Source organism: Grampus griseus, assembly GCF_964374135.1.
Source record: "Grampus griseus genome assembly, chromosome: X".
Taxonomy (NCBI): Eukaryota; Metazoa; Chordata; class Mammalia; order Artiodactyla; family Delphinidae; genus Grampus; species Grampus griseus.
In genome coordinates this window covers 98,742,622-98,768,123 of record NC_138999.1, presented here as the reverse complement: position 1 = coordinate 98,768,123, position 25,502 = coordinate 98,742,622, and the positions used below count along the sequence as shown (strand labels likewise).

Sequence of the window (25,502 nt, the reverse complement as noted above, 5' to 3'; positions counted from 1 at the left end):
CAGATTGCACATAGATGGAAAGTAAAGATGTTCTACAGTCTGGAGAAATTGCAGGCTTTTAAAAATAATATTTCATTGGAAATGTGACAAGATGGAGATACCTTTGTAAAACAATTTGAGCAGATGGAAAGTATTTGTTAAAGTAATCACTGGTGAAACTAAACTTTGATAGTTTCTAATTGTCTCAGAAAAATGTTCTACCTTGGTATGGTACCCTTTGATAAGTACAATCCTAAAATACTCTGGCCTGCATCCCTCAAATAAGAACACTCACTGTTACTAAACAGGTACGACAAAAATCTAAGTAACAACAGGATCAAACCTTTATGTGAGATGTTCTCCATTCCTGTTTTCAAGAGGGAAGAAATGAGTGACTTCCTCCTAGCAAGAGAACCTTATGTCCCTTCATTGCAAACTACTCAAGAGGGTTATCCATACTCATTGTCTCCCTCCCATTCTTTCCTGAACCCACTTTAATCTGAGTTTTGCTCCAGACATTCCACTTATTTCCTTATCAATGTCACCAACTATCTTCAGTTTGCCAAATTTGTTAGACCATTCTCAGGCCTTATCTTACTTGGCCTATTGGTAGCTTTTGACATTGTCTATCACTTTATCCTTGAAACATTTTCCATACTTGGTTTCTGGGACACCACAAACTCTGGGTTTTCTTCTCACCTCCTTGGCCTCTCCTTAGTGTCCTTTGTTGATACCTCCTCATTTCTTTGGCCTCTATATATTGGAGGGTCCCAGATCTCAGTCCTTGGTCCTCTTTTCTTTATCTTATCTACACTATACCCTAGGTGACTTTAATTAATCCTATGGCTTTAAATACTACCTATATACTGATGACTCTCAAAAATATATCCATAGCTCTGGTCTTTCCCCTAATCTCCAGAGTCAACTATCCAACTGCCTACTCATCTTCTCCTCTTGGATGTTAGTTAGGCAGCTCAAACTGAAACATATAAAACTGAACTCTTGTCCATCATCCCCAAGCCCCATAAACAATTATTCAGTTGCCCATGACAAAAATACAGGCATCATCCTCTGGTACTCCACACTCAATCCATCAGTAAAATCCTATCAGCATCTCCACTGCTGTCAAGTTGGTCCAACTTACCATCAACTCTAGCCTGGATTATTGCTTCTATCCTTCCCTTCCATACAGAGTAGCCTTTTCAAATGTAAGTTACATCATGTTATTCTACTCACAACTATCCAATTGCTTCTCATTTTACTAAAAATAAATAGGAAATCCAGTACCATTGCCCACAGTCGGCCTATCTTTGTGAGATCATCTAACCTTTTCTGTTTCTTATCCTACCGTTGTTGCTATTCCTAGAACTATTAAGCTGATTCCCTCCCCAGGGCTTTTGAATGTGCTATTCCTTCTACCTGCAAGTTTCTTTCCCTGTATCTTCATCTGATTCATTCCCTCACTTCATTGAGGTCCTTAATGTTACTTTTTCAGAGAGGCATTCCCTGACCACCCTATCTAAAATGAACTCTCATTACTCTCTTTCATATTATCCTGCTTTATTTCTTTTTGTGAAACTTATAATTATCTGATATTGTCCGTCTGTCTGTCTGTCTGTTTATTGTCTGTCTCCCACTCCAGAAAGTTAGTTCCAAGAAAGCAGGTTCTTTGTTTTGTCCACTGCTGTACCTCCAGTGGCTGGAACAGTGCCTGGCATGTAGTAGGCTTCCAGAAATAATCGTTGAATAATGAATACATGATAGAAATATTTATGTGTTTTTGTTAACATTCTTTTCCATAACTGATGGCAGTATATGTTACACAATACCATATTTTCATGTATTTACAGTTTATATCTTATGTACATGCAAGAGCATACTGGTAGAATAACATTGAAACAATATAAAATCTGCTATTGTACATTTTCTATTCTGTTTTTACTTAGTATGGAGAGGGTGGGTCACACTCTATTACTGACTTCTAAAGTTGTTATTCTAAAGTCATTACTTGAAGTAAATGTTTTGGGTACACAGTGTTTGCTTGCTAATAATTATTTGGGAGCATCTGGGAGTGAGGAGAAGTGTGTTGAACAAACAAAAGAGATTGTTTTGCTAGTTCCAGAGAAGTGGTGCCTTTCAAGAAACTGCATTGCTCTTCAGCTGTGACTTCATTTGAATAGAACTTAAGGTGTATTTAATAATAAGAATCTGACCTATTTTAAGAAAGCGATGACCTGGTAGATTTTTTTAAAACGGTTGTAAAAGCCTGTTGTTGGTTTATTTGGATGGAATTATAAGCTAAAAAGCTCTGATCTGCCCAGTTTAGGGACAGATTCTGAAATGTGTAAACTGCTTCATGAAGGAACACTATAAACCTGTCAGTTGCTGTGGTAGCTCAAAACGGAATTCTGTAGCTTTGACAGTGCTTCAGGAAACTTGTCAGCTGGATGAACTCAGGATGTCATACAGGAAACCATCTACAAAAAGGATTTGGGAATAAAATGACTACTTATGTTTTACAGGATTTATTGAACATATTTCATAAATATCAAGAAACAATATTAGTATGTAATGTTGGCAGGGACACAAATATAATCATGTTATATATAACTGGATGTTAAAGTGGTATTTGTTAAAAAGAGATCCTACCTGTACTTCATTCGTCTGCAGTGATTTTTATCATTCAGCATGTGCCTAACTTCTTTGTGTATTTTTGTGGGAAATGACAGTTGACTGGGGCAAGCATGATGAATCTGTCTGATTCAAAGTCCTTTTATGTTTGAAAGTACACAAAGTCATCTTCAGCATTCTTTATAAACTACTCCACTGCGTGAAATATTATGTGCTAGTTATTATCTAAATTAGATTTGACTCACCAACAGTTCATAGACTGATTGTACTATTATTGAGCTATGTATTGATCTTAAAATGTTGTCAGGCCTCAGGATCTGTCCCGTTCCAGAGGTGCTGATTTTGATGCTGAGTCATGGCTGTACTCCAGGAACTATGAATAGACATTTGTACATGTTGGATGGTCTCCTTGAAATGAGACAAGTTATTCAGGAAGCCAGTGCTTTTGAGTCACATCCTGAAACCATGGATGGATACACACCAGATTAACTGATAAAACAGAAAGATATCCCAGGGATAACTCATAGGAGAGGAAATTGAGTTTCACTAAAGTGAGATATGTTAATAGGAGCATAGTCTTTAGAATTAGATATACACATATTTTTTGCTTAAGTTGTATGACCTTGCGTAATTTACTTAACCTTTCTGAGCCTCAAACAACTCATTTATAATACAGTATTGCGATAATAATAATTGTAACTATCAACGACTTAAATGAGCTAATCCATATCAAACATCTGGCACAGAGCTTGACACCTGGTAAGATAAACTATAGTCCCTATTATTATCATTTTCTAAATCCCCTGCCAAAGTTGGTGCTAGAGCCCAGATCTCCTAGTCAATGCCTTCTCATTGTAAGATCATATAAATTTGTCATTTCACCCCCAGACAACATTTAAGCCTTGGCAATCACCCTAAGGCAGGGAAGACAGGGTGGGGCCCAAGGACATCCTCCTTATGTATATGCATTAGGCACAAGGCAAAGCCACCTCCTTGTTTTGCATTTAATGAGGCCATGACGCAGGTCAGAATGGCATCTAAAACAGAAACTTTGTAGCATCTGAGCAAGAAACTCTGAACATGAAAACAGTGGAGCATGCGCAAATAAAAATGCACAGGTTGCTGATGAGCCTGTACAACCTTCCAGGTGTGGTGCTCAACTAGTAAGGGAAAATATAAGGGCAAACAGCTCTTAGAACGCATGTACAGTGGCTTCAGGAGGCAAGTGTGCCGGAAGCTGATGCAACCTGGTGCAATCCAGGCCACACCTAAACCTTCCCCTCGAGTATTCTGCTCCTAATCAAAAAAACCCCCACCCATTCAAAGGACTAAAAATAAGATGAAAAGGGGGATCAACAAGCCTGTGGGCACTCGTCACTTGTGAGGACGCTGGCACTCTTAGCTTCTGCCCTAAATAAACTGCTTCTTTGTTCTCCTTGCTCCTCAGCCTCAGTGTGTGTGTGTGTTTATTTTTCCTTGGTGTCTTGTGTTCCTTGCCCAAACTCTTTTGGACAAGTTGAACAAGAGCCTGGACTTTTGATAAAGCTTTTCCAGTATCAACCCTACTTTTCCATTTCTCTCTCCTCAAGCATTACTTCTCTTCTATTTTCCCATTTTCTTTTTCTCTTATCCCTATTCTAATTGCTTTGGATGATATTTTTAGATATTTTAAATAATACAGAAAGTATCAAATTTCATAACTTTTTTTTTTTTCTAAACAACGGCAACAGAAATGACATGGCCATACTTCCTTTAGGAGGTTTTCTTAGAAGCCACTTTAGTGACATTGCAAAACCCCATTCATCATTTTATAATAGATAATTATTTGTCTTTGTAACTTGGTCACTGCCTTTACAAACAAAACAAGAACCTGTGGCTATTTCAGATACTTTGGAAGGATCTTTTTTTTTCTTTGTCAGGCAGAGAAGGAAATTTTCTACAAAACCGTATTATGTAAGGGACTGCATTATTAGCTTTACAACATATTTCTGTTCCTTATTTCTGTTACCTTTCCTTTCAGTGTGGATTGTACCAGCAGTGGAGTCTTGTTCAAGTCACATCACCCTCTAAGCCCCAATTTTACTGATTGTAAATATGTGATACCAACATTTCATGTCTGCAGATTTGTTAAAATAATTCAATAAATTCTTGGTAAACTATAAAAAGCTAAACAAATGCAATAGATTATTATTACTAAGACAAAGACCAGTAAAGGCAGCTACTGGATCAACAAGGGTGGTAGAAGTTAGAGGTTAATAATAAGTACCTACTTATCAACTGTGCACAAGTCAAATTTGCTGAATTAGTAGGAGCAGGTGTGTAGTTTGGAGCAAGTTGTTTTCAAGTTTTTTCATAGTAACAAGGTGCTCAGAAACAAACCCCTTGCAAGTATATAGAGCAATTTACTATTCTCTTTCACTTTTACATACATTATCTCATTTAATCTTAAAACTGCCAGGCTGGTGTCATTACCTCCATTTTACAGAAGAAAACTGAGTTATAGTTTGCTTCCAAACACATTAGTGGTTGAGGCAGGGCTGAAATCTAGGTTGATATTTATACTATTGTGCCTGTATACAAGCTCCTCATCTATATATCTATTGGCTTATTCAAAGATTACTTAGTCCTGTCAACTTTTGCAACACTGCGCTGTGAGTCTAAGTTTGCTTTGGATGGCTTTTAGCCCTACCCGTAACCTCCCCTATCTTGTGACTTACAGAATCTGTATCCTGGCCCACTGGCTGTTTCAGGAATACCAATCTATTTTTTTTCAGTGTGCTTGATTATCAGACAGGAAGGGAAGTGTTAGAGTTTCAGTAACTGTCTCTCAGTTGGAGAGGGGAAGAAAAGAGGGGCTGTGATAATTGCCTGTGATAATCCATTTCTTGAGAAACTGTATTATTGGTAAGTACCTGTAGTTTCTGCAATAATGCAAGGATTATCTCAGCCAACTCTTAGAATGAAGGGATTATGTAGCATGGCTTTGAAGAGGTGGGGAAGTGAGGCTGAAACCAGGAAATAACTTTAGGCCTGCCATTCCAAAGGAGATTCTTAGTGGGAAACTGTCTAAGTAACAGTGTTGTGGGAAACTGAGTGGGTAGAAACAGGAAGCTGTCCTCCACAAGGGTTACACTTGTGTAGTGGTTATCAAGGGTTCTGATACTAGGCTGTCTGGGTTCAGATCCAAGCTTCACCATTTATAGCCTGTGGTAACTTGCAGGGAGTTGTTTAATTTCTCCTTGTCTCAGTTTCTGGTCTTTAAAATGGGAATAAAAATAGTACATACATCCAAGGCTGACCAAGTATTATATGAGATTATGCACGTAAAGGGTTTAGCACAGGCTAGTGCCTGGGATGCTGGGAAGGGTAAATAAATAGTAGGAGGTATTATTTTCATTATTACAGATGTTATGATTCATCACTTGTACCTTGTGTCTTAGACAAGATTCAGCTGGGATAGTATTTGGTAAAAAAAAAAAAGTGCACAATGAAAGATTATTGAATTATTACTCTGCTAAAAATGTGATGATGATAAAACTATGTGGTGGGGTTGATGGTATGGGTGGTGACAATAGGTTGAGGAAGGTTCGCAGGGAGCCTTCTGGTAACATAGGTTCAGGACAGACTCCTTATAACAAGAAAGTTCATTTGCTAGTCAGTGGAAAGCACTTAAGAGAGCTGGTTTTCAGTCCTAGCTCTGCCCCCAATAAGTTGTGTGAGCTAGGATAACTCACTTTCCTCTCTGGGTATTTCCTCATTTTTTAAAATAAAATGACCAGATGAGTGGTTGTTAACTGTGGACTGGGGGTGGGGAGTATATCAGAAAATGTTTCAAATTTTGTATCTCTGCATTTCCATCCCCCATCTTCCCTTTGTCTTCAGATCCCTTCCACTCTTGTGAAAAACTCTGTCCTCTGGTAACCATATAGTATACAAAATACCTCATTGCACTAGTGACAGTCCTGTAACCCACAAGCCAAAGAAAGAATTGTCTTCATGTTCATTTGGGTAAGAAAGTCTAGGTGGGACACTAAGGTTGATTCAGGAATTCCTTTTGTGGATTTCTAGGTAAGTGATTCAGGAAGCCAGCTATCCCATTTCCTACCTTTGCTTAATGTATTTGGCTAATCCAGGAAGTGCTATTTGATAGCCTGAATCAAATTTCAGTAGCCTATAAATAGAATAGAAGCAAGGTATTTTTAACTCTTAGCATTTATGCTGTACATGACACAGGGCTATGAAATATTTAAGGAAAGAACTTTAAGATCTCTCTGAGAGGGACTTCCCTGGTGGTCCAGTGGTTAAGAATCCTCCTTCCAATGCAGGGGACGTGGGTTCCATCCCTGGTCGGGGAACTAAGATCCCACATGCCCACTAAGCCCACGTACTGCAACTACTGAGTTCGCAGCCCACAACTAGAGAGAAGCCACGTGCTGCAACAAGGAGCCCGCGTGCTGCAACTAAGACCCGATGCAGCCAAAATTAAAATAAAATAGTTATTAAAAAAAAAAAGATCTCTCTGAGAGCATTTTAAGGGAAGCCTGATTGTCTTAGTCTTTATAGGTAATATGAAAGGATTTCTCTTTGTCAGACCTATTGCCTTGGATCCAAAAGTAACCCGTCTGTTCACCTCAATCTGTAAAAGCAGCTCTATGGCAGAAATATGGCTTTCTGTTGACGAAACCTACTTACTATTTACAGATGCCTTAGAAGGCAGCAGTGGGCTGGTGGTGGGGAGGGAGGAATTGAGGAGAGAGATTCACTGGACCTCAGTAAGAGAAATGGCATCCCCTTATGAGTTTATGAGACATAGAAAAAGAAACAGCATTGTGTTGATTCAGCCTGGCTAGCTAATTGAAGGAAGACTTAAATGCTGGAGTCTCAGAGGAAAAACTTTCATAATCCTGAGTCAAACGTGTAGGATCCAGCATAGTAAGGTGGAAGTGCACTAGACTGGGAATCTCATCTCTGTTCTACTTCCAGCTCTGTTACTAACTTGCTGTGTAATCCTGGGTAAGTCTGAGTTTTACTTCCCAATATATGAAGGAGGATTGGACTAGCATTGCCTCCAATATACTTGCTGGCTCTAACAGTTTGACCCCAAGGTTCCATTATGTAATAATCGAAGCCTACCAACATGAGAACACTACAAATGGAACAGGTAAGATGAAGAGGGTGGAGCAGGGAGAGGGTCTGTCCTGCTTAATTATTTTATGTAGGGGAAAAGAAAGGTAATCCCTGACTGTTGGGGTAAGTGACCTTTAATCCTTAACTTCCTGTGAAATTGTTGGTTTTAGGAATATAGACTCAAAGAGAAGTGTAGAACTGCAAGTAGTGATGTTTCATTGAAAGGAGAGTATTTTTTGATTGAATGGATATGTGGAGACATGAATCCTTTTAGTTTCAATCATAAACTATTAGTTTAGTTTCAATCATAAACTATTATTCTTCAATAATAAAAAGATGAATAAATTGTATTCTGTGACAGTGAAGTGCTCTTTTAAGAAAGAGGTGGTAAATTCAGATTTGTCCTTACTGTATGTGGTGTGAAAATGGTTTGGAGACAGGAAAAACTGGATAAGGAGACCCCTGATGATGAGATCCTCAATTTAGGAAGGGGAGATTGGATGGGAGAGGGAGGAGTTGAGGCAAACTCTCAGGTTTCTGCTTTGGGCAACTGGGAAGATGATGGTGCCATTTACTGATATAGGAAATAACAGGGAAGAGTAGAACGGATAGGAGAGTAGAAGATGATGATGATTTTAATATTTAAGAAGAAATGAAGCAAAGTTCTGAGTTATCTGAGGTTTTGATGTAGATTCTGAGCTTTGTCATTATTCAGATAACTTTCAAATCCTGGTCATAGCATATGATGTGTAGAAAAGTGTGTGTGTGTGTGTGTGTGTGTGTGTGTGTGTGTGTGTGGCGGGGGTGGGGGTTGAAGGGATATGTTTGTTTGTTTTGCTTTTTTTTTTTTTTGCTCTCATAAGAAGAATGAGACTAAAATCCTCCTTTCCAATTATTTTGGTTCCAAACTTGATTTTTTTTCTGTTTAAATGGTTCAAAGGGGCACAGTTTTCACAAGTCTTGCTAGAAAGCACACAGAGAGTTCCCAAATGTATTTTTAGTCACATTTAGTCCTTTTTGAGGTTTGATAAAGTTAAACTGCTATATTTTTCCTTCTTAGAGTAGAAATTTGAAGATATTAAATCTTGGAGAAATGGCTTTCATTCATTTGGATATCAGATGCCTGTATACCCTTCTTCTTTGCACAGCATTCGGCTCTACTTTGTCTTCAAATGCTGAGATAAAAGGTAAACCAAGAATGGAGTAGTTTTAAAATTAGGGATATTAACTGCCTTTTCAACCTACCCTATGAAAAGTGCATAACAAGTAGATGACTTGTTATTGGAAATATTTCAGGGAGTCCATACACAAAAGATATGTTCTTACTAGTCAGCCTCATGTATAAGGTAACTGATGATAATAAACATTTTGTGGGATAAAAGCCAAACTAAAAGACACTTTCCATACCTTTCTGTGTAGTCTTTTCTAACAAAGAAGTTAATTATCCGAAGCCTCATTGCCTGGTACCCAACTAACTGAAAACTTTCCTTTATTACTATCCTTAACTTTTAAGACAATTAGATAAATTTTAAAAATACAGAGATTTAAAATAAAATTTTAAAATAATTACAGAATTATTAAATCATGTCTAATGAACTTTTCATTGCAGAAGGTAATTAGAACAATGCATTTAACAAAGATTTCTAATCATAAAAGTTGAAACAATAGTATTGTCATTTCATCCTCAATAGAAACCTTCTTTATTGGTTCATGCAGGTCCCATTTCAAATCATTATTTGTGCCACCGTTTCTTTCTGTTGATTCTTTTCCTCACCTCAACAAGTAATATGAAGTGAAGTATTAAAATGAACAACAGGGCAGAAATGAGAGGAAATTGTTAGCAGAAAGGCAACATGAGGACAGTACTATAGTACTAGATTTGCTAGTAGGTTTAGTAAGTTTATAGAATAATTTGTTTGTTTTTATTGCTTTTTAAATCTCCAGATGAGGGAGCCATTGCCTCCCACTGCCCCCACCCCCTCAAAATAAAACAGGCTGTTTCCTGTCACTCTACTCAGCTGCCTGCCACTTTTTCTTGAGCCCTTCCAAAGAGTGGCTCTGGTTTGCCATGTTCTACAAATACCTCTGAACTTCAGTTGACTAGAGGATTCAATTATCCTGAATGGACCAACAAGATCTGCCTGTTCTCCTAATTCTTAAGGCGCTTAGCCATAGTAGTCATATTTTATATTTTCTATCCCTTTTTTCGTGTGGGCCATGATGTTATTTACATATGGTAAACATAGGATTAATACTGACTGATTCTTGCTATGAGAGAGATTTAGGTAATAAAGTGTTCCCATCCTAGACTAAATTCTTATCTATATGACCACAGAGATAACTCCATGTTGAATTTCTTATTTCCATGAAAACTTATTACCTAGCTTGGCTAAGTCACATTTTACATATGCAATTCCTTAAAGAAGGGACAACTATGTAGCAGTAACCTAGATTTTTAAAAACAGCTTTATTGAGATACAATTTAAAGGATATAAAACTTACCCTTTTAAAGTATACTGGGCAGTGGTTTTTAGTATATTCACAAAGTTGTGTAACAGCCACAACTATCAAATTCCAGAATAGTTACATTACCACCAAAAGAAACCCCAAATCCATTCAGTAGTCACATCTCATTCTCCCCTCCCTCCAGCCCCCGGCAACCACTAATCGATTTTCTGTCCCTATGGATTTGTCTATTCTGATATTTCACATAAATGGAATCATACAATATGTGGTCTTTTGTGGCTGGCTTCTTTCACTTAGCTTAATGTTTTCAAGGTTCATTCATGTTGTAGCATGTATCAGTATTTCATTCTTTCTTATGGCTGGATAATATTCCATTGTATGGATATATCACAGTTTATCCATTCATCAGTTGATGGACATATGGAAGTAATCTAGATTTAGCAATCTTTGTCATAAGATACAGGATAAAAATTAAAATATCTTATTGATTTTTTTCAGTTAATCCTCCTCAGGATTTTGAAATAGTGGATCCTGGATATTTAGGCTATCTCTATTTGCAATGGCAACCTCCACTGTCTCTGGATAACTTTAAGGAATGCACAGTAGAATATGAATTAAAGTATCGAAACATTGGTAGTGCAAGCTGGAAGGTAAGTAAAGCATGCACTTAAGATATTGGAATGATTATTAGTTTTCTTGTGATTCCTGATGTCAGTGTCTACTTTTATTCCTGTATCTCAATAGCTATTATTAAGATATAAGCTGCATGCTAATGAGAACCTACTGTATAGCACAGGGAACTCTAACTCGCTGCTCTGTGGTGACCTAAATGGGAAGGGAATCCAGAAAAGAGGCGGTATACGTATACAGCTGAATCACTTTGCTGTACAGCAGAAACTGACACAGCAGTGTAAAGCAACTATACTCCAATAAAAAAAAAAAAAGAATATTCTTCACAGTTTCACCACATTTTCCTCCTGAGTTATCTAGGCATAAAATGGCAATTCTTTTATTTGTATTGGAAAAGAGTGGACATTTCAGTTATTTCTGAAATAGTAATTACAATGTCCATTGCATTAAATCAGCTTTTGATTGATTTATGACTCATTAAAGTATTGTATCATGGAATAAAAGTTCTTAAGAAAAAAAAATAATAAGCTGCATGCCTGCTGCTATCTCCTGTGCATCCTGCAACATCTGTTTTCACCCCACCCAGTATTAAGTCTACCATTGGAAATACAGGAAAAAAGAAAACTTGGTCCCATAGAATACGGACTTGAAGAGTACTTACACATTTTACCATATTTCAAAGTTACTTATATACCTGTATATGGGTCTTATATATGCTGCTGGGCTATGTGAGCTTTTGCTCTGTAGGAATCAAGCCTTATTTATCTTTGTACTCTCCCTACAGAACACAGCATGGTTCTGTGCATATATTGTATTAAGTGCTCAGTGAAGGTTTACTGAATTAACTATTTACATAGTCAACAAGCATGTTTATTCAAAGATTTTGGTTGTACAAGGCATTCTGTTACCTTCCTAATTCAGCTAGGTAGTTTCAAGGGACAATTCAAATCAAACATTCATTGTGCAACTTTTTTCTCCAAACACTCCACTAGCTAGGTATCGGTAATAGAAGGATAAATGATACATGATTTTAGTCCTTCAGGAGGTCGCACTTTGTCTGGCTTTCTTCAGTTACCTCCAAGATTTTATATGATTCCTGAAGAGTTCATATGATATTTGAAATGTGATAAATTGTCATGTAATAGGCATATGGTACATGAAAATTCTCTCTCAATTTCAACTTGACGGTTATAGCTCAAAAGTTCCTCCCACAGAGCCTTTTTTTTTTCCCAGAATTTTTTTTAATGAGATGCTAAGATTCAAATGATCTCATCAAATGATATAATATGCAGAAGTGAACTCTGCCAGAAATATATCTGGGACATTTTATCAGATAATCATCAGGAATTTCTTAGATATTGGGAACTCTCCAGGGTGTTAATGACTTTTTAGCCTTATTAATGTGGCTCATGATACCATTATTGTTTTAAGCTTAACTTTGTCTCATCTTTTTATCAAACAGACCATCATTACTAAGAATCTACATTACAAAGATGGATTTGATCTTAACAAAGGTGTTGAAGCAAAGATACACACACTTCTGCTAGGGCAATGCACAAATGGATCAGAAGTTCAAAGTTCATGGTCAGAAGCTACTTATTGGATATCACCACAAGGTTAAAACAAAGCTCTCTTTTCATATTTAATACTTTCAGAACAATCTATATGGGAAGTAAGTCCCTTAACCTTTATACATCAGATGACATGTACAATTGAGAATGTGGCACAAAAGAGAATCCTTCTTAGGAGTGGGTGACTGGCCTTTTTGAATTCTTTATATCAGCAAACACATGTGGCAAAACCTACATCTTATTAGGTTAATATAGTTCCCAGTTTGGGGCTCATATTAGTAAATATGCATGTGACTATTTATGCAACTGCTCAGAGCATCCTAGAATTATTAATTTAGTACTTTTGCATATGCTTACACTAGTACCAGTAAATAAGCCCTCAAAAGTTTTTGATTTTTCATGTCCCACTTACAGTGAAGTGATTTGCAACAACTTCCTTTTGGAATATTCCTGATTATGTTGATTGCTAAATCAAGTGGAGAGGTCAAAGGAAATGAAATAAAATTGCATAGTTATTTCCCATATGATTCATCGTCATGTCTTTCAAGCATTCACAGTTTTTTCATTTCTTAGGAAATCTGGAAACTAAAATTCAGGATATGGATTGTGTATATTACAACCGGCAACATTTACTTTGCTCTTGGAAACCTGGCATGTGTGTCCATTCTGATACCAATTACAACTTGTTTTATTGGTAAGTATTTTTATAATAAGAATTCCATATTAGGAAGATATCTATCAAAATTAATTCACAGTATGAGTAACTGTATTTTCATTAAATTAAATTCATTATATCTTTTCAGAGTTGTATTTATGATGAAGTTTATTTACAATTATTTGGGATTATCAATGGGAGTAAGTAGGTTTAGGCTGTAGCTACTAGAAGGCACTCTATGGGCGATAATAAGGAATGCAGTCATTGTTTCTGTACTGGATTAAATATTTTGTATCTTTTAGATAGATGGAGTTATAACCTAAAAAGTTTTGGCATATTTCATATTCTTGCCTTTTGATCCTTTTTCTGACTTCCCTACGTTTGTTAACTGTCACTAAGGCTTTTAAACTTACAACCATCTTGAATCTTCTATCTCCTTCATTCCTTAATTTTTTCATGGTAACATTAATCACCATAATCAACAATGACACTGCCTTGCAAGGTCTCACATCTGTTCTTTACTTCCCATTTCTACTGTAAGAACTCTTCTTCAGGCTTACCTCGTTCCACACCTGGATGATTGCCATAGCCTCCCAAATGATGGTCTCTCTGCTTCTAGTCTCTCCCCTTCCTATTCATTCTGCACACTGTAGCCAGATTTATCTTCCTATTCTTCTATTTTCATATGCCATTCTTTTGCTCAAAAACTTGCCGTGGCTACTCATTGCCTCCAGGATAAAGTCTAGGCCATTCAAGTCTCTGCCTCACTGCATCACTGCCTTTCCAACATTACCTTCTACTACCACCAATGTGAATGTTCTGCTCCATTTAGACCCATCTCTACATATTTTTCTATCCATGTTATGATTGATCTTTTATGCCTTTGTGTGCATTGGTACCTAGAATACCATCTGACTCTCTCTTTCACTAACCCTTATCCATCCTTCAAGACCCATTTGGTATTCAATTTCATTAACCCTTTACTGCTCACATTAGCTTCCGTTCAGTTTTTCTCTGAACTGTTACTTATTATAGTTCTTAACTACTTATTGTCTAGATGACCTTTAAATTTTTGTCTCCTTCCTCTCTTAAATTTTTAAGAGATTGGTGGGCACAAACTATTTCTGATACTTCTCTTGACCGTCTCTGCTGTGCTATGCCCATAGTAGATTATCGCTAAATAGTCATTAAATGAATGAACCAAATGATGATAATAACATCGGTAAGTTGATAGACAAGTATCAGAACTTATGCATTTTTAAATAACAGAAAAAACAAGAGAGGACAAAGCATTACTCTTTGTTGAGTCTCAGGCACAAATTATCATGGTGTTTTTCTTTAGAAAATTACAATGTATAAGCAATAAGGTATAAGCTATTAACAATCTCCTGAGTACTGGGTTCTAATCCATATTATGGCATCACTTAACTTAGTGGTCTCGGGCAAACAATTTCTTGTTTTGGGGTCTCAGTTTCCTCATCTGGAATTGGATGGGTCAATTTCTAAGTTCTAATTTATTTGTTAATTAAATAAATTCAATAAATATTAAGCAATTATTAAATGCCAGGCATTGTTCTAGATAAAAGGAAGTATGAATAAGGCAAAGTCCCTGCCCTCTTGTTCATTGTAGCTCATGTTTAACATAACTTTATCCTCACCTTAGTAAAGTAGAGAGGAATAAATATTGACATTTTAGAGACTGGAAAATAAGGGTACCGTGAGGCTTTCCACTGGCATAAAGTAAATTATGTAAAGTCCAGCCTAGAAGGCAAATATCCCAAACTCTAACCAGGTGAACTAAACCAGAGAGTACAATTTTGCAGACTTGGCCTAAAATAAATACTTGGCATAAAGTGAATTCAGTAGAGTCCTGATATTTGTACCAGCACCTTATCAGCTGCTAGATTAGCCTCATTGCAAACGCGATTTTGGCTGCTTTTAAGATAATGTCAATTTGTATTACAAGTTATTCTTTAGGAAAATAAACCAGGCATTTGTTCCTTTGGAAATCAGTAGGGAAATTCTCCCCTAATTCCCATTAGCTTTATTACTGAAAAGAGGTTAACTTTCAATGATATGGCAACATTTCTTGTCTAGGAGAATGGGAAGTTAGATATTTACTTGCCAAACAACTCCTCTTTTTCTTTTTGAGCCCCTGTTGGCTTTTCTGAGGTTTATCTCTTGATGTGTATTATATCCTCAGAGGATTTTAATTCATTTTATTAAACATAATGATATTTTGTAAGTCTGCTTTTATTTTTTGTCAAAAAATTTTCTCTTAAATTTTAAAAATTTTATATATCTTTTATATTTAATTTTTGTTTTATATTGGAGTATAGTTGATTTACAATGTTGTGTTAGTTTCAAGTGTACAGCAAAGTGATTCAGTTATACATATACATATATCCGTTCCTTTTCAGACTCTTTTTCCATATAAGTTATTAAAGAATATTGAGTAGAGTTCCCTGTGCTATATAGTAGGTAATTGTTGATTTTCTATTTTATATATAGTAGTGTGCATATGTTAATCCCAAACTCCTAATTTATCCCTTCCCCCTTTGGTAACCATAAGTTTGTTTTTGAAGTCTGTGAGTCTGTTTCTGTTTTGTAAATAAGTTCATTTGTATCATTTTTTTAGATTCCACATATAAGTGATATCATATGATATTTGTCTTTCTCTGTCTGACTTACTTCACTTAGTATGATAATCTCCAGGTCCATCCATGTTGCTGCAAATGGCATTATTTCATTCTTTTTTTTTATGACTGAGTAATATTCCATTGTATATATGTACCACATCTTCTTTATCCATTCCTCTGTTGATGGACATTTAGGTTGCTTCCATGTCTTGGCTACTGTAAATAGTGCTGCTGTGAACATTGGAGTGCATGTATCTTTTTGAATTAGTTTTCTCCAGCTATATGCCTGGAGTGGGATTGCTGGATCATATGGTAGTTCTATTTTTAGTTTTTTAAAGAACCTCCATACTGTTTTCCATAGTGGTTGTACCAATTTACATTCCTACCAACAGTGTGGGAGGGTTCCCTTTACTCCACACCCTCTCCAGCATTTATTGTTTGTAGACATTTTGATGATGGCCATTCTGAGTAGTGTGGGGTGATACCTCATTGTAGTTTTGATTTGCATTTCTCTAATAGTTAGCGATGTTGAGCATCTTTGCATGTGCTTTTTGGCCATCTTGTAAGGCTGCTTTTAAATCTGTTTTCTTATTAAAAAATCTGTTTTCTTCTAATAAGTTCTCCAGTACAATAGAAAAAAAGCAGTATCATTTAGGATTATCAATATAAACCCCATATTTTCTTAATAGGAATCTTATTCTTCGATTCTCAAATCCTGTTCATGAGTCAACATAACCCAAGTATATGAGTAAGAATTCTTGCCTTATATCTGAGATTTTATAAAGACTCCCACCAGATTGTAAGCTCTGTAAAATCATGGCCTATCTCTACTTTCCTTACTATTGTAGCCCTAGCACTTATCATAGGATCTGGCACATAGTTGGTGCTCAATGAGTATTGTATGTTATTAAATGATTTTTTTATTTACCTAGTATCTTACAATAATTGAAAATTGAATACCATGCTACTAGAAGATATTGGTAAACACAGTTCTTACAACACTTCTTTTCACAGGTATGAGGGCTTGGACCATGTGTTACAGTGTGCTGATTACATCAAGGCTAACGGAAAAAATATTGGATGCATATTTCCCTACTTGGAGTCATCAGACTGTAAAGATTTCTACATCTGTGTTAATGGATCATCAGAATCCCAAGTTATCAGACCCAGCTATTTCATTTTTCACCTTCAAAATATAGGTGAGGTAAACAAACAACTTCAGAATGTTTCCAGTTTAGGCCATTTACAATTGACCATGTGGAAGAGAAGAGATAGAGATAGAGATAAAGGAGATACCTACAGAAATGCAAAGCCAGAAAACTGGGGGCCAACAGAGTATGAGGAAGCACTGATTAAATATGAAAGTATGGAAGATAAGGAATTGAATGAGTATAAAGTATCATTTTCATTTAGAACTCACAATTTGTTTCCCAGCTTGAGTCTCTCTGCTATAAAGTATTTTTTTTTTTTTTTTTTTTTTTTTTTTGTGGTACGTGGACCTCTCACTGTTGTGGCCTCTCCCATTGTGGAGCACAGGCTCCTGACGCGCAGGCTCAGCGGCCATGGCTCACGGGCCCAGCTGCTCCGCGGCATGTGGGATCTTCCCAGACCGGGGCACGAACCCGTGTCCCCTGCATCGGCAGGCGGACTCTCAACCACTGCGCCACCAGGGAAGCCCCTGCTATAAAGTATTTTTGTCCAGTGTTGGTGATGGAGTAATTATGGAATCACTTATACCAGGCCTCAATAGGCAAATGGGTGGATATTTTCTGAGTTTGTGTTCTCAGTCCTAACAGTTATGAGAATGACAGGTTCTAGGGTCAGCCATACCTGGGTCTGAATCTTGAATTTACCACTTTCTAGCTGTATGACTTTGGGCGAGTTACTTTTAACGTGTTTCAATTCCCTTATCAGTAAAATGAGGATAATAGAGGACCACCTCATAGATTTATTGTGAGACATGAATAAGTTTATGATGTAACATTCCTGGTTCACTGCCTGACACATCATAAGCTCTAAATAAGAATTAGCTATTAATAAAAATAGTAGTAGTAATATGTTGTGGTAGTTGTTTCTAGTGTTATAAAATGGAAAAATGACTGTAATGATTTGGATCATCTAACTTTTCTCTTGGACTTAAATGTTTGTCAATATGTGACTTATCAAAAAATGAGTTCCCCAAATAACCAGGTTTCTTAATAAACTAATCTTGGTTGGCAAGCAGCTTTGATTTTAATTCTCATTATAGTGAATAGTCTTGAGCCACCTAATTTATCCTGGAGGCTTCTGTTAGTAAGTGTCCCTAGCTTTTGATAAGGGCCACTGCTAAACTTTAATAACCTCCATGTTGAAATTATTTCCTTCTGCTTTTCAGTTAAACCTTTGCCACCAGACGACCTTAGTCTTACTGTGAAGAATTCAGAGGAAATTAACCTGAAGTGGAGCATTCCCAAAGGACCTATTCCAGCAAAGTGTTTCATTTATGAAATTGAATTCATAGAAGATGATACTGCCTGGGTGGTATGGATATTGCGTTTATTTGAGAAAATCATGAACATAGCCTTTTAAATAAAATGGCAAACATAAGAACCAAAATCAGTTGCTATCCACATGAAGAATAGAACATGACATGTACCTTAGTTTAACTTCCAGAAAACCAAATAATCAAATAATCTAGTGGACAAAAGAAAGATGCTTGCAGTCTGAAAGTATTATCAATCAGTTATACCAATTTTAAAGCTACATTAGGTCCTTAGAGATAATCTAGTCACTTGTTTCCAATATTATGTCAAAAAATTAAAGTTGTCAAGCACATGCATAAGACGGATTGCGAAGAGGCCTCATGTAAAAAGAACACAAAGCAAGAAGCACAAACAAACATAAAAACCACTTCTTGAGGAGCAACTATCAGGTCAAAATCAGAATAGAGCCTGGCAGGGCTACCAGAGAATTGCTTGTAGCATGGAAGAGAGGCTAACTGGGGAAGTAAGCCATGGTTCCAAGACTGATTACCCCCCAGCGCCAGCAATGTGATGATGCCTTTAGCCCCACTGCGTTATATGTTAATTTTATTCATTGGTTTCCAACTTAGGGAGTGGTGGAGACAAGTAGGTGAGCCATTATTTCTAATCAATTCATTTCACTTACAGATGAGAAAACTGGGAGTTGAATATATTTACAAGTCCCAAGGAAGTGAGTTGACTTACAATCAAATTACACAGCTAGAACTAGAATCCAGATCTTATTCCCAGTCCACTTTAACCTACATTACATTGTGCTGTCTCCCAAGAAAAGTTACAACAAAAGAAAAGCTGGTATTTTGGATGAGAAACACTCTTCAGCTCTTTGAGATGCAAAATTTAAGTAATCACTTCAGTGATTTTTTTTCTTTTGGTTGTTTTGAGATCATCCAGCCTTGTGTATTCTCATATTGGAAGGGGTAGTTTCATGCCAAGCCCCGAGCACTATTACACTGGTCTTATGATGATTAACCAAAATAAGAATAAGGGAAAAAAGAAGCTTTGTGTATACGAACTCTACAGTTTCCATAGAAACAACATTCACATGATGACTCTTTTTGCTAACTCAGTATATATAGCATTTTCCAATTTATGGAATCTGGGAAATTTGACACTAATCCAAAATGGGTGTCATAAGCACCAAAACTACCTAGGAATTTTGCCCTGTCACACATGCCCTTTACTACTAGTAATCCATTATCACTATAGAAAAAAATTTAAATATAAATAAAGAAGAAAAATGAAAAATAAAACACCATACAGAGAGATAACCACTGTTAGGATTTTGGTATATACCTTTCTAGTCATTTGATGCATTTCTTTCATGTAACAAAACCCACTTAGAAAATGACAAATCAAATGGGGTGTGGCTAGCTGCAGTTAGATCAAATAATGATATCTCATTTTTACCTTGACTTTCAGACTACCACAGTTGAAAATGAAATAAACATCACAAGAATATCAAATGAAAGCCACGAATTATGCTTTTTAGTAAGGAGCAAAGTAAATATTTATTGCTCAGATGATGGAATATGGAGTGAGTGGAGTGATGAACAATGCTGGAAAGGTATAAGATAAAATAACAGTAACTAGAGTATTTCTAGCACTGTTTGAGGAAGAAGATGCCTTACTGGATGTCATAGGTCACTACAGTTCAGTGACACTGGTTATGAAGGTCATAGGGTCAAATCTTCATTATTTTTTTATTGAAGTATGAGTTATAGGTGTACAATATAGTGATTCACAATTTTTAAAGGTTATATATACTCCATTTATAGTTATTATAAAATATTGGCTATATTCCATATTTTTATAGATGTCTATAACATTAATTGAGCTGTATCTTTTCCACATTCCAAGAGTTAATAGATTCTGTTTGATTCTTCCTACTTTCATTTGACAAACTAATCTTACCTGTTTTGCCTTGATTTTACTAGTGGATTACTTTCCAGTGGTAGTCTTAGCTCCAAAGTATGGTGGCACTATTCTCGAGCTTCTTATATACTAACTAGATGTTAACCAAATCTGCGTGTATTAGTACCAATTGTAGTCGTACATTTACTCTGAAGTTTTACTTACAAGTATATATGTACTTTATCAGAATCTTGACATTATTGTGTGCCTTCTTTATATGGTTTGAAAAACTATGTGCTCATTATTCAAATTTTTTATAGTCTGTGCCTTTTCCCTATTGAGAGTTAAAGGAATCCATTTATACAATTTTAGAAAGAAGGAACAATCATAAAATATGTTGACATGGTTATTGAAGAAAATATATTTAAAAAAAGAACAGTAACTAAACTATTTTGCTAACTATTGGCTAGCAAAATAATTTTCTCTCAGTGTATTTTGTAATTATGGAAGTCAAAATACTCTTGCATATAGTCTATAAACAGAGAAGATAAATTAGCAATCACCACAATCGAACATAGATTTATGGAAAATCTAATGTTCAGTTTTAACTAGTTTAAGAGTCTTGTTATAGTTCAGTCATCAACATCTTGTTTTTCTGACTGTCAGTAAAGAGAATATGCTAGTTCTTTGCGGGGAAGCCTATTTTAATCAATATTTTCCTATGCTTTCAATGTTCAAGAGAACAAATCTTAAAGCAAGGATAGGTAGCATACACTTGTTTTTGAGTGTCTGGTACTGTGCCTAATGAATATTTTTCTAATTAATATGTCATCATTAGTAAAATGAACATTCCGTTCACTTCCAACACTGATTTAAAGTGACTTATGATAAAAGACATGTTTAAATTAAATATATTTGGGATTGACGTGTACACACTGCTATATTTAAAATAGATAACCAACGAGGACCTACTGTATAGCACAGGGAACTCTGCTCAATACTCTGTAATAACCTAAATGGGAAAAGAATTTGAAAAAGAATAGATACATGTATATGTATAACTGAATCACTTTGCTGTACACCTGAAACTAATACAACATTGTTAATCAACTAGACTCCAATATAAAATTAAAAATTAAAAAAAGAAAATAAACTTTCATAGAAGACAAAAAATAGTAATATAAACTAAAAAATCTTGAGAATGAGGCAAAATATTATTGTACTTCACAGTATACTGGCTTTATCAATAGAAAATATTAATAGTTGTTTGAAATTGAAGGAGATTAACTCAGCATTGTTCTTTCACATAAAGGTATATAAATACATATACAGATATAGATGCAAACATAATGGCATTTCTATCAATCATCTCCTTTTATGTTGTTCCATTATAATAGAATTTGTGTTTGACTGTAATCTCCCTATTAATATAGTGGTATCATTGTTCTCTTTCATACACGAAATATTTATTAAGCACTTACTATGTGTCAGACTCTTTCAGGCACTGGAGATATAGCAGTAAAAAAAAAATCCTTGTCCTCATGGAATTTATATTTTATTCCCAAGTTGAGTAGAGATAGACAATAAATAAAGAAGCCAAATATATCATATAATCAGGGCCATGGAGAAAAAATAGGAAGAGAGAGGAAGAACTCAATTAACTAAAGATATATGGAATCAGAAAGAATACTTACTTGTACTGTTTTTCATTTTTGTCACTAATATAAAAAATCTGGAGACTCTGTGGAACTGACATTGAGAAAGTCATGCCCTGAATTATATCTTGTTATTATTCAGTGCATGGTTTAAAGTAGATATGGTGAGTTTTTAGGCATATCCTCAAAATATACATCCTTTTATGTATTTTATATGCAATCTTTTTTTTTAAATTGAAGAATAGTTGATTTACAATGTTATTTTTTTGTTTTTTGTTTTTGTTTTTTTAATTTTTTTAAATATACACTTAACCATGTTATTTATGACAGATTTCTTTTGCCTTGATGGGTATCTCTTGGTAGAATCTTAATAAATTTCAGATTAGGAACAACGACTTTCCTGAGATGCATGTGGTCTTTAGTTCTTTTGGACATTTCTTATTGGATGTTTTAAGTTATAGAAAAATAGCACAATAATTTTTTTTGGAAATGACTATAAGATTAACTCTACTGAAACTTCACAAAAGAAGCCTGTTTTCCCACTGTTAATTTTGCATGCCAAAAAACTTACGTTATTAGTCATTTCTCTGGATTATATCGTTGCAATTCTTAACTGAACTGAGCCTATGAATTTGGTAATTTTCTAGTAGAAAATAAGATCCCAAGGGAATAGGACAAAGAAAAATGTGGGGTTGGAGGTAGGTTTGAGTATAGATATAGGCCTAGGATTCAAAGTGTTCCATAGTATTTCAAAACATGTGGGAGATACTAGTTTTAGAAGGACAAGCTTTGTGTACTTTTTAAGTTTATCTAGTGATTGCTCATTTCTTGCTATGCAGACGAACCATTAAAACTTCATCCCTAAAAAAAGAAAAGAAAAAAAAGAAGAGAAAAACCTCATCTCTTTAGGATCCAGAATGTGAGGCAACTTTAAAAACATGACCTTTAAAGACTAGCTCCATTATTTGCACTGAGACTTTTATTGAAGACCTGCTTTCACTCACTACATCATTGTATGATATAATGTAAACATTTGAGTTATTGAGAGTTAAGAGATACATACACAAGACATGTTTATCTAATCACTTGGCTAATGTTTTATCGTTTTGTTATTATGAAAAATTTGCAAGGTCAAATTTTAAACAAAATCATATAAGAAAATAAGAATGGGGCTTTAGGTAGTTATTTTTCTAAGCAAAATAAAGAGCTGTCACAGTTCAGTAAAGTAGTACAGCAAAAAAGTGCACAAATGAAAGGAATGCTGTTCTCAAGCATCACTATGGTATCTAGGTACTGGCAAATATGGCAGAAGTTGCCAAGTTTGACTCAGTTCTTCACCATTTACTAGTTTACTTATAAAATAATTCAGTTTTTAAAATAATTGTACACATCTAACCCTTCCCCCCTTTTTGGTGATTTTAATCCTAGGTAACACATGGAAGGAAACCTTAATATTTTTCATGATACCATTGGCTTTTGTCTCATTACTTGTTTTGTTAATAACTTGCCTTATTTTGTATAAGCAAAAAAGTTTGCTGAAAACGGTAAGTTGTGTGACATTACAATGTTTAGTCTGAGATAGTAGATAAAAAATATTTTGCATTTAGAACTGATGGGCCTACATTTTATAATTTTGCCTGTACACTGTGAGTGTTCATTGATGTTGTGTAGACTATGATAATGTCTTCAGGGAAAGTACAGTAATTTAAAAAATCAACCCTAAAAAGCTACGTTTTGGGGTGGATTTACTTTTGAATGGAATATAAGAATAATGTTGTAGAACATGAAACACTATTTACCTCTAGATAAAGGAAAAATATGAGAATTACAGGAGAAAAACAGGATTGGGGAAAGGAAAGAGTGACTTAAAATGGACATAGACTGAGATATACTACTAGTGTGCCACAGGCAAAAGATCACAAAGATTAAAAAAACTTGGTGCGTACCCTCCAAGAGCTCACACTCTAGTTGGAGGAGCTAGAATCTATACAAAAAAATATAACCTTCATTATGAGCTGATTTTATCTGATTGCTTTTTGAGTTATACAGATAATGCCATAGAATTTCAGAAGATGGAGGGACCACTATGGGTTGGTGAGCTTTAAGGAGGAAGTGTGACTTGGAGAAAAAAAATATCTTAATGCCAGGTCTTTTAAAGATAAAGAGAACTGTGAATGTGTGTGAAATGTTTTGCTTTATTTCTCTGCTGAATGCTTTTTTGTCTATTTCTCTGAGTTATTAATCTAAGTGAAATAGTTTGTGTTATTAATGACTGTTAATAATGGAGCTCTTTCTTAATTTCAGATTTTTCATACCAAAAAAGAAGCTTCTTCTAATCAGGTGATACAGTGCTGACTCAGTAAATTCCAGGGTTATGGCCAAATGTTAAACAAGAGTCTTATCAAACTGAATTTTTTCCCCAAATGTTGAATAAATCTTATCTTGAAAGCATTGTTGTATTTAAATAAGCATTAGATTATTAAAATCCTCAACTAGTAGCAAATTATCTGAATCCTATTAACAGATTTTTTTCTTGTTAAAAAACAAAGTTCAACCAATTAAATTGACAATCTAATTGGCTTTATTAGATGATTGTGAATCAGGCAGTATCCCATCTAGCAAGTAGAAGGGTGCTCTGAGGGGTTGTACAAAATAAAAGGTTTTTATAGGAAGAAGGATGGGACAACGTCCTATTAGCAAAAGAAAAAAGAAAAGATTATTTTTAGACCAAGACATCTTTTCTGAGGGGGAAGGGAAAGGAAAGGGTTTTATCATGCAGATTGCCTCTTCTTCCTCTTAGGGGATGTAGAGGGCCCATGTGGCAGATGACCTCATTGGTGCTGACCAGAAAATTCCAGGCTGGTTGATTAAGATTACATTTCTGGGGAAGGTCAAAACTGCAGTTAGGTTAGTTGTTAAATCTAGGTTTGGTATCATGGGCTTTAGCACAAGTTATGCCTTTTTGGGCCTGTGGTTTTTCTCTTTAACATTCCTCAATCCAAGATGAGAGTGCTGCATGTAGAAAAGTCAAGGGAGGGGTCAGAATCTAATCTGTGATGTATTCATAAAGCAATGTGATTTTGTGACTTTCACTGAGCCATAGAGATATTGTCAAATCTTGGAAGATGAGATTCTAGTTTTTTTTAACATTGCACTTGGGATGAAATTATTCACCATGAATAAGGTTGTTTGGCTTTAAAAATAACCTGTGAAGAGGATTAATAAGAAGCAAGAAGTTTTAAATACATTCATAGTCTAAATGTGTGCTTCACGTTTCATCAAAAGGTAGGAAGAATGCAGTGCTTAAAAGGCTGAAAATAATGAAATGACTAGAGATCATATTCGAAATATTCAGATGTCACAAACTACACAATACAAGCCTGAGAGTTTCCTATACTAGTTGGCAGGCAGTATTTCCTACTTTCTGATGCTGTGATTTTTTTTTTTTTTTTTTTTAGTTCAGAGACCAAAAGGCACAAGCCTCTGAAATCAGTAAGAAGCCTTTCAAAGTATATGCAAACTTCAGACTAATTGACAGTTGACTTCTAGGAGAAGACGTGGCAACCTAGTTATAGTCAGTTACTTTAAAATTTAGAGAATAATGACCTACAGATTACAATCAAGTTTTAATTTGGATCAATATCTAATATTATTCATAATGGTTCTACTCTGTGGTCCACAGACCAATAGAGTGGGCATTACCTGGGAGCTTATTAGAAGAAATGCAGAATTCGGACCCCAACCCAGACACACTCAATTAGCAATCTGCATTTTAA

General features: G+C 35.4%; 1 protein-coding gene across 1 annotated transcript; it reads left to right on the top strand.

The window, feature by feature from the left end:
• Positions 1-8,815: 8,815 nt before the first annotated feature.
• Positions 8,816-25,268, top strand: IL13RA2 (interleukin 13 receptor subunit alpha 2; the record flags this gene model as incomplete). Its single annotated transcript, XM_082646885.1, has 9 exons — positions 8,816-8,924; positions 10,702-10,853; positions 12,296-12,449; positions 12,978-13,098; positions 16,713-16,897; positions 18,073-18,218; positions 19,640-19,784; positions 23,155-23,270; positions 25,185-25,268. Exons 1-9 carry the CDS (start codon positions 8,831-8,833, stop codon positions 25,266-25,268), a joined length of 1,197 nt encoding a protein of 398 aa, XP_082503011.1. The 5' UTR covers positions 8,816-8,830.
• Between the last annotated feature and the right edge of the window lie 234 nt (positions 25,269-25,502).